At 42.7% G+C, this 10,742-nt stretch overlaps 1 protein-coding gene across 1 annotated transcript; it reads left to right on the forward strand.

The window, feature by feature from the left end:
* The first annotated feature begins 441 nt into the window (after positions 1-441).
* Positions 442-10,490, forward strand: LOC125945894 (uncharacterized). The gene is made up of 13 exons (XM_049668277.1): positions 442-925; positions 1,626-1,712; positions 1,821-1,922; positions 2,527-2,608; positions 3,648-3,912; positions 3,974-4,328; positions 4,383-4,556; positions 5,754-5,940; positions 6,197-6,340; positions 7,645-7,743; positions 7,865-8,036; positions 8,120-8,268; positions 8,474-10,490. The coding sequence occupies exons 1-13, from the start codon at positions 656-658 to the stop codon at positions 8,641-8,643; spliced, it is 2,256 nt and encodes a 751-aa protein (XP_049524234.1). The 5' UTR covers positions 442-655; the 3' UTR covers positions 8,644-10,490.
* Positions 10,491-10,742: the final 252 nt, after the last annotated feature.

Genomic DNA, 10,742 nt, shown 5'->3' on the forward strand with positions numbered 1-10,742 from the left:
GTGCCAGGGGAACTCTGAACCGGTAACCCGAACATTGATAACCCGATGTTCAAAAAGGCGAATCTAGATAAATCAATTGTCTAGTGATGCGCACTAACCGGAACTGAAAACAAGTCGTTCTGCCGGGTTGAGTCCCTGGTTAAAATTGCTACTGCGTTTTTCAATGATACATCTACGCGCAAATCGAAACATTAAAGGGACAGACAACCGCCCAGAACATGAATTGAGATAACCCCTCTGATGGAAAGATCGTCTATCGTATTGGCTAGAACGGACCCTGTTTTTCTCATTAAACGTGGATTTATATTTTTAATTCTTCGCTAAAAGTCGTGAAAAATGACCTTTGGCGCCCCAAGCGGCAAAAACATCAACCTATTTAAGATCTCTACCACGTGACCTTCTATTAGTGTACGCGGTTCCTAATCTTTTTATTAGTATTGAAATACAGGAACATTATTTGTATTATAAGTTTTTTCTAACTTACAATGTGCAGATAAGCCTTCGTTTGTAATGAGAACAGTGGCGCTGTCTTCGCTTGACGTAATGATCCCACGCTCATGAGCGGCCCGCATGGCCCTCATTGCAATGGTTGCATGCACTGACGCTTTGTGAGTTGTGCTAAGTGCTATCGTTGCTTTGTTCGAATCGATTTACAATGCCTGGCCTGAATTGCGCCATCAAGAGCTGCCGACGTCGTTCAAAGACCGACATAGGTATTTCCTTTCACACGGTGCCTGTGAACCGCGGCCGTAAAAAGGAATGGGACAATGCTGTTGGCTTCACCATACCGCCGTATGGACGCGTCTGCTCCGACCACTTTCGTGCTTCGGATTACACGCAGTTTGGATCCTTGAAGAGTAGCCTTCGGCATCGTCTCAGAATCACTGCTGTGCCGTCTATCGGCCTGGACAACAGTGGAGGCACGGTAAGGAGCATGATTGTTATTTTCATCTTGAGACACCAATGTCACACGGGCGCTTTCGAAAGCGATCAAGAATCGTCACTGTACGTACAGCAATTCGGATCGACTTAGTTGAGCTCACTCAGCATGATAATACAGGCGACAGATTACGATCTCGATGCGTGATCGACTAGATCCAGATGGAGCAAAATCGTGATCGCTAGTGTCTGTGTAGCAGCACCCGATCTCGACAGAGGTACAGTACCGATCGGGTTCGATCGCGATCCGTACCGGTGTGATACGGTTACTTTCGATCGCGATCGAGCCCGATCCGGATACAAATTATCGACCATGACTGACTCCCTCCTGCAGCTTTCGCAAAGGAGCCAGTCGCGACCGAGAAATTCGATCCCGATTTGTCTCGATCGCGATCGAAAGTGCGCTGTGTGACAGCCGTATAAGAAACTCACCGCAGTGGCCGTTACGAGCGGCGTTGACCCACCGTTTCTAAGCTGCGTATTCGAAATGATTCAGTTGCCTCGATTTCAAGTTATGGATGTTAGTTGTGTAACACATTTCTTGGTTTCTTTGTTACGTGTACCATTTCAGCATTGGCGGGCAAACCGTGTGAAAACAGCGTTTGAATGTTTTTATTTTAACCGTGACTTTCTCTAATTTATCACTTCACTAATTAACCTGTATTTTCTTTGGTGTCTGGTTTAAGAGGGCTTGTGTTGCAACCATGCATCTTCAAGGCAGTGATGAGGCAGCACCATCCATTCTAAGCTGTGATGTTGGGGTGTACAGTGAGGTACGTATTGCAGCTGCTATGCTGCTAAAGGTGCACTTGCTCTTGGAACGGTAAACACTGCCTGGCATTGTGTCACTGATGTGCATATACCACATTTGTGCTTTGCAGGTCCTGGATGATAGCGTGGTGCAGTCTGGCTGTGTATCTGTTGATGTTGGTGCGAACATGGATGTTGACACCTGTTGCAGTACGCTTCATGATCCTGAGCTGGTATGTTAAGCTATTAGGAGATAAAATTGCTTCATTATAGTGGCGCAGGTGTTTGACGACTTGTGATAAGTAATGCCTGCAGCCTATATAATTCACTAATGCCAGTCTTGCAGTATGTTTCATTCTCTTTTACTTGCAACTGCAGCACACCACCACACAAGGCAAAAAGGAAGGCGCGACGAACAAGCGTTGAACTATTAACAGAGAATTCTTATGAAAGCAGAATGTCATAACACCCTCAGTGCACAGGACATATTTGTCACAGTGCTTAATGTTACAACCCTGCTATTCCTGCGTCACACTTTCAGCACTACTGTCTACAGCAGCAAGTATCTTTCCCAACCTATTCTTTGCTGAAAATACGACATTAAGGCTGTATCTTGCCCCAACCTTCTTGAGTCGGCACGAGACGCTATGCAGATAAGGAACGCTAACTACAAACGCATTATCTTTTACGGGCATTTATTTCTGTGCTTTCAATAAACATTGTGTTGATAGTACAGCGCTTGTCCATCATGTCTTCCTTTTCGTCGTGTAGTTTCGTGCTGTAGTTTCAAGTATGGATGACCAACACGCCCAGCATACTGTTCTGATTCTCTTTTAGATGGAATGTGATGATCACAACTATGCATCAAAATATGTCCCATCCCCTACCCATGGACCTACTCCAAGATACGCTTCAACAGGTAACATTTGATTCATATTTAATGCCTTCACTAAGCATGTCTTTCTTGTCGTGTACCAGTCTAAAAGAACGAGGTGACAGCTATGTGTTACAGAGGCATTGCAGCCATCGTCATCCTATAATCTTTTCTTCAGGTCCTTGCCATTCTTCATAATTCACAGTGCATCACCCCTCGTTTCATTCTTTTTAAAGCCCCTCCTAATGTAATTCATGAAAACATGTTTGAGTTTCGACTGGAGATCCAATCAAATCGCAACCAACTATGTACCAAGGTCCTCATTTGTTCTTGCGTGACAGCATTTACCAGAGGGTGCAGTGAATAAAATTTGGCACTCCAGTCTTCCGACCGTTGTCCTGGCAAAAAAAAATCTGTTTCCAGAATTCCTTGATGATGCCCAATACCTTTTGTAGAATTCTGTTTTTATTCTTGTACTACAGTTCACCCAAGGTAAATGTACCTGGTAGGGAAGCTTCCCTAAAAGCCCATAAGTTCAAAAGATCGCGGCTCATCGGCGGTTCATGGGGCTTAGCGCTACCTTGCTGATGTCGGTGACAATTCGATCTGAACCCCTTTCAGCCCGAAGCTTCGCGACTTATTCGGATCGTCCTTGGTTCACCTCTTTGTCAGCCCTTCCTAAACTCTGTAATCTGCAATTCTCCTGGTGAACTCAACACTAATTCTGCCCGAAGTATGGCAGTTTCATATGAGAAACTGAACTGCAAACTGTAGCCCAAGGCACTGATTTGTACCAGCTGCGCCAACAGAGCATTTGTCTCTGTCAAAAGAGACCCTGGTCTGTGTGTGACGTTTAGAATAAAAATTTTTGTAAATTGTGCCAAAATTACTGGTACTATCTAAGAACTAAGACGCAATACTAGCTGCAGTGGCATTCGTCCTTCGTATGTTTACTTTATGACTGATATTTTCATTGTTTATCTCCATGTCGTTGCATTTCTTTTACATTCTGTATCAGCGTTTCGATTCCATGCGAAATTCATTTTCACGTATTTATAACTCGAGTTTTGGTCCTCCGCCTTAGGTACGCAGTGCAGGATCGACACAAGGAGCTGCAGCACTCAGACGGACAGCAGTGTGTGTTGTGCCAATTGCTCACTGTGTAGTGGCGATGGTAATCATCCTGGGCTGCTGTTTGCCCCTCGCTCCGCATCAACGCCTTCAAGGAAGTCTTATGCTGATGACTGCAACATGTGTGGTCCCGCTACCCCCGTCAGTGGCCCCACCACCCCTGTCAATGACCCCAAGGACACCAGCTACCATCCGATGTCGGATGACAGCATGCATCTGTAAGTTTGGCACGTTTTTGATAGTACCATGAACTATAGTAACATAATATTCACTTTGCAGGGATGGAACAACACTCCAAACTGAAAAAAAATACATTGTATTTGAAAGTTGCCTGTGGGAGCTCCTTAGTGCTTGCACTAAGTGTGGAGAGAGCTGTAGTATTACCAAACACACACAGGGAAGCTCCTTGACCGTAAAGGCCACATGCCCTTTAGGCCATCAGAAAGTTTGGAGCAGCCAGCCCACTACCAATGGCATGGCAGCGGGTAACGTCTTGCTAGCTGGGGCCATTTTGTTCAGCGGTGCCAGCGCTGTGAAAGTCTTGCGACTGCTGGCATCTGTGAACATCGAGGCCTTCACGACATCGACATACAATGTCTACCAAAAGGGTTGCCTTGTGCCGGCCATAACAAAGGTAATACAGCATATGCTTCTGCAGAACTGGAACCATGTAGTGTTGTATGTGCAGGTCTGGAGCACACAACAAGCTTCTCTAGTTGAAGCCTGTAAGGGCCGGGACCTATGCCTGCTAGGAGATGGGCGATGTGATTCTCCGGGGCATTCGGCGAAATACCTTACCTACACACTTATGGATGCGGAAACGAGAAAAGTCCTGAATTTCACTCAAGTGCAGGTCGGCCAGGTGAGACAGCTTTTAATAAATTCTGCACTGCGCACTTTCCATGTCATAAATAATATTTTCATGGAAGAAATGTCACTTCTACTCTGACAAAAATGTCATGTGTCTGTATTGAATAGAAGCGCTGATAATAATTATTGAATGCTTCTTTTATCTCCTTTTCCTCACCTCATAATTGGCATAGAATTACTTTGTCCGGTCTCCTCGATGAACTGTACAAGCCGCCTTGTTTATATTCGAAGCAGCTATGGCACATGTAATGGGTAGTGTGTGCACAAAATTTCAAATGTGCGGCTTAAGTACACTCTTTGCCATAAAATACTGATGAAGTGCCCCGAAGCTTTATGATTATTTTCTCCAATTAGCGCAAATGTTCGTCGGCTACCCTGGTGTAACTACAAATGCAAGCAATACCGAATTCTAAAGAGAACGCCATTGCAAATGTGTCTACCAAGTTATATGCATGCACTTCAAGTACTGCCTTTGTAAAAAAAATGTTTGCACCAATTGCTCAGAAGTGTCACAATGCTGTTCTCAGGATGTTTCCCTATGTGCCAAAAAGCGATCGTAATAAGAAATAACTTAAATTTCATCTTTTATTTAAAATTTCTTTAAAGGTGAGGTGCGTAATATGTGCAATCTGTGGCAAAATTTTCACATTCATGGCTTCGTTAGGAGCATAACAAATATTTAGTGAATGCTCGTTTGTCCTGTTTTTCCACACCTGATAAGTGGTATGCAAATACTTTGTCCGATGTTGTCGATGAATTCAACAAGGCACCTCGTTTATATTCAAACTATGGCTGACGCAAAGGACAATTTGTGCACAAAATATGAAGTGTGCAGCTTAGTTATGCCTTTGCAATAAATTACATGATCAAGTCCTCTGGAGCTTTATGAGTATTCTTTTTTACGAGTACTGTGACCAATGTCCTGCCTAATGCATTGTATGTTGATTATTTACTGCATTTGTTAAAATTTCTTAACATGTGCTATAAAGCATTACATGCGTGTAAAGTTTCAGAAGTCCTATGCGGGCGAGGTTTCAAGTGTGTTATTTAATTATAGGCAACTGAAACATTCATTGAAACTGCTTGAAATAAACAGCTTCGCTGGAAATTTGGTTGTGTTCTGCAAGGTCGCACAAGTCTGGTTTAATTTTTATGTCTGACGCATTACTGCCTTACTTTGTTATTGTAGAATCCACAGGTGAAAACAAGCCCGCAAATGGAAAAAGTAGGCTTCGTGCAATGCCTTGGTGAACTGCACTCCAAAGACCTCAAGGTTTCAACTGTGACCACCGACAGACACCCCGGGATTCGCAAACATATCAGGGAAAAAGAGCCAGGCATCAAGCATGAGCTGGACAGCTGGCATGTTGTGAAAGGTTAGTAGGCAGAACATTTATTGCACTATAATTGCTGATCTAGAGCTTCTGAAGGCTCATAAAGTACACTTAAAAATATCATGCATAACTTTGCAATAGCTGGCACTACTTGCACAATTATCCCATGCAGAAAGATGACTGCATAATTTTTTTCCTGCATTTCCAAATACAGTACACAATCATGACTAGCTAGTTTAAATGTGTAACAAAGTATCATCATGACAAGTGATGCAGTCTTATGCACTTTAACTTTCAGGTCTGCGGAAAAAACTTGAAGGCATTGCAAAAAGGGCTGGTTGCACGATATTGAACGGGTGGATTCAATCCATATGCAACCACCTCTACTTCAGTGTTGCGATGTCCGAGGGTAATGTTGCTCTTCGGATCAGCATCTGGAAGAGTAAGTAGCTCATCACACAAATGTTATGAACTTGGAGTGCTTGTGGATATTTTCAGCATGCTAATAGCTTGCTATCTCTACAGTTTATGAATATTAGCCAGCAAAAGGTGAATTTATTTGGCGCCTCATTGCAGTCTAGGGCTCATTTCAGTGGCTGTATTACAGTGAATTTATGTCTTTAGCCATTCAAGTACACTGAGAATAAAAATGGTGGATTGAGAGTAATAAACATCTGTTAAGTGTTTCACAAATGAACCTTGTAAATTATCTATAGTGAGCAGCAACTTGACCAAAGCTTCATTTACGTCTTAGTGAGCAAATGATGTTCATTGATCAGAATGAAGCTGAACAGTTATTCCTTTTATATACTGATGATCAGAGCAAAGAAATTATGGGGATAGGGTACATATTGTTAGCAAGCTTCACACTGTTCGTGCATATGAAAGTGGTGGTCCGGCCTGAAACTTACTGCAATGGGAACCGCCAAGCCTAAGGCTTCAGGCAGTAAACTTGCAGCATTTTGGTGCTGTGGCAGCATCTGTTCTAAGGGTCAGTGGGGAGAACTAAGTGAAAGTCCGCATCCGCTCAATAACTGTATTAGGGCCAAAATAAAGCGACAGCAGGGTCTTCTCACACAAGCCACAATATAAATGGGTGACCCAAGCAACATCATCAACAGAATGAAAAATGAAGGGATTGTTGAACTCTTGTTGCGTAACTGCAATATTCATGCAGGCATGTTGGTGGTATCACGCTATGTGGGCAACAGACTATTCACGTGTTGGCTAAGAGTGAAGGGGACCACGAAATATTAACACGAGAATGAATGATATGAATGGCAATAGACAAGAGATAGACAGCGAATATCCAGTTGCATTTTCTACATTATTATTGTATGCAAAACGTATCAATAGTAAAAGGGCATCGTAATTACTGTGGTCAGGTTCGATATAGTACTAAGGAAGAATACAATGCACAACGCAGACGAGGACATGTGATCAAGGGACACGGACTAGTGCAAACTTTCACCTAATTTTATTTCTCTCTTTTCTTATTTTGCGACAGTGCGCTGTCTGCCTTATTGCGCATGTGTTAGTATGTGCTTATATTGATGAATAAGACGAAAATAAAATAGTTTAAAGTTTGCGCTAGTCCCCTTGTCCCTTGGTCTCTCATCCTTGTCTGCGTTGTGCATTTTATTCTTGCTAAGCATTATGCACCAATTTGCACAGCAGCAACTTTTATTTTACCGCCACGGGGGCCTGCATACTGTTTACTTAGACTCTTCTCACTTGATATTGCAGGCCTAACAAGACACATTGTGAACATTCACAGTGGCCATGAGGGGCCGTACCATCGATGCCTACACGACCAGCTTTCTCACAAGGAGTGGCTTGATCCTGGTGCGTATCAATTATTTTGCAACAAATTGCTCACATATTATTTATGCAAAACAGTGTTTGCTGAGGTAGCATTCTGTATTTGCACACAGTTTTTCTATATTGTATCTGTTATTTCTTACAGGGAGTGCAGTTTACAAGAACCTTTGTGGAATGGTCCTGAACATCCGTCTCATCAAAGACATTGCTCAGCTTTCGGCAGATGCACAAACATCGTGTTTGGAGTCATTCCATTCGTTGATGATACGTTTTGCCCCAAAGTCTGTGGCATATTCACCAACTTTGATGTCTGCTAGGTGAAGCACAATTTAGATTTATGAAAAACTTTCACTGAAGACTGCTCATGCTATTTGTCTTATCACTTCACTCCATTTTGAAGAACCATGCTTGCAGTCTTACATCACAATGCAAACACGACACGTAAACAAGCTTGTGGCATTGACGGTAAGCCTGCATTCCGACGAAAAATGTTGAAAACAAAGAAGGGAAATGAAGTGGTCTGCCCAGTAAAAGAAAGTGTGACTTATGGTGAGTTTCCTTGTGAAAACATGTTATGCCCGTGTGTTTTGGTAGCACATGCTTGTCTGTTATTTTTGTTAGATGATTGAAGCTACTTCAGCCAGTGACTTTTTCACTGCCTGGATAAATCTGAAGTATAGTCAAGAAACAGAAGATAGGAACACTCTTTAACACAACGTGGCTTGTGTGCTGTTTGTCCTGTGGAATTCTGCAGACTATGTCCAGGAGCTGTTGGAAGCAACCGTGGAAGAGTGCAGCAGTGGAAGCTTCCGCAGCATGAGGGAGTCAAGGACAACTCCTGGACCACCACCCATGTCTGCAGCATATGCTCGATTGCCGAAGCATGCACTTGTGGCGAAGCGCATGCTGCGGTTTAAAACTTAAGAGTTTTGAAAGAACACTATTAACACTGTGCTATAAAGAACTTTTGGGGGTTCCGTGTTGTATGTATCAGAATTTAGCCTGTTTAGCTGGATTACAAACTGTGGCGCACATTTCTGCTTGACAAATTGTGGCCCTAAATTATGGAATTAAAAATTCAGAGTTTAAGGCACACACACATAGCTATGGTAGAATCAAACCTGACCAATATCCAAGACATGTTCTATTGGAAACAGTTCTGTAAGCCACGCCATTTTCAAGATATGAGTACTGTGAATGTGCGATCAAGTGCATTCTTGTTCCGGTTACTTCCCTCCTGCAAGGCAAAAGTCTGTAGAGAAATTGGAGAATAGTAAGCTTTACCTCATTTTTGAGTACTATTCAAGCACCATTGCAATGAACGTGTTTACCACAAGATGTACAACCTCTATAACACAACCTGGCCTGACTTCTATCTTACACATGTATTGTAAGCACTACTACTATAATGCATAATTTTAAAATAGATTTGCCTGTTTATAACAAAATACACCACTCTGTTCACCTAGAACGAGTCAAAACCAAAGCACCCGTACGGACTGTTGTATCTTCGCACAGGCATTACGCAAGTTGAGTAAGAGGCAGAAGAATAGCCATGCAAGGATGTCCACACTTTTTGGGTAAAAGCGCAAACCTGTGGAAGCCTTGAGAGCATAAACGAGGAAACTATCTACTGGTTTACACCCCCAATTGGCGTCTGTCGGAAGCAGCACCGTTAACTCCAGGAAAAACCAATGTCAACACAAGATTCGTCACTAGCCATCGACTCCCTGCATTGTTCCTTGTGTCCTGGCTCAATCCTCGAATTGATTGTACTGGGGTCTTGACAATATCAGATCGGCAGTCAATGAAATAGTGCAGAAAGTAAACATCTCGGTATTGTCAAAATAGTTCAGCATGCCTGAGATGTGTACCTTAGAGTACTAAAATATACAATCCTTATAATGAAGTTAGCTGTACAATGAAGGATAATGTCAGTTCTACTCACTTCATTATTATTGTGATTGTGCACGAATTGCCAAAGTGATGCTAATAAAGAATAGGCTGTAGCTCAGCGTGTCTTGGATATCGGTGGGCTGCAATTTTCAATTGCAATGATCGACCTTGTCATGAGACTACTCATGCGAGTTAATTAGCACTTGTTTGTATGTGGGCTAATCTAGAACAAATTGTAAAGGAAAATACATAATTACAAATGTGCATAACTAAGCTAAAGCGGTAAAATTGGTGTATGCAGTAGAATTTTTGCAGTAGAATTGCAGTAGAACAAAAAAAAATTCGTTGTCACCATGTTCCAAATAAAGTGTTTTCAAGTAAACCTATATTGAAAACATTTGGAACCTGTTTTCTTTCTTTTTTTTTCATAATGGGCTGCATATTTGATGTTATTGTGCTAGCAAGAATTCTTGCTGGATCTAGTCAAATGAGTGTACTATTTTACATTCCAAACATGGTTGCCTCACTGACTCAGAAATAAAAAGCTTTTTAACTGTTTCATTTTAATAGTTGTCTTGTTGCACTGTTGCTTTGAAGGTAAAAAATCGGCCGCAACGCCTGTTGAGTACACTTGCTATCCTTTCACTTTGATATATTAAGTTGCACTTAGAAGTAGCCGATAATCTTAAAAAGTTGGCTTTAGAACAAACCTTTTTTTTTTCGCTGACGACGGTAACGCCAGTCACAGCAGAGGTGCAAGGCGGAACCCTGTGTATGTCGCCGACGGGAATTGTTCCCGTATACGCCGCACTACACAGGACGGCAGGACACGTCTGTCGCATTGTCCTAGGTAGCCCCAGGTCCACCTGGTAAACTGCCGGTATGCCGTATACCTGTACCTCCTGCAACACGAAGAGACTTGAGGGCTCTTTGCACAATTTCGGTCGATTGGACTTACATATGGTCGTCTACGATTTCGGCATCCTCCCTGTTTACGTGTACATCTATGTATGCTACTCGAAGCACTGCGGTGTTCAAGCACAGTGCCTCGAAGTCGGCCTCTAATGTCACGCAGAGCTTGGTAGATAGGATTTCAGCAATGTCCTTGCAGCAGACGCACTCTTCGA

The sequence above is a fragment of the Dermacentor silvarum genome, chromosome 5 (assembly GCF_013339745.2).
Source record: "Dermacentor silvarum isolate Dsil-2018 chromosome 5, BIME_Dsil_1.4, whole genome shotgun sequence".
Lineage (NCBI taxonomy): Eukaryota > Metazoa > Arthropoda > Arachnida > Ixodida > Ixodidae > Dermacentor > Dermacentor silvarum.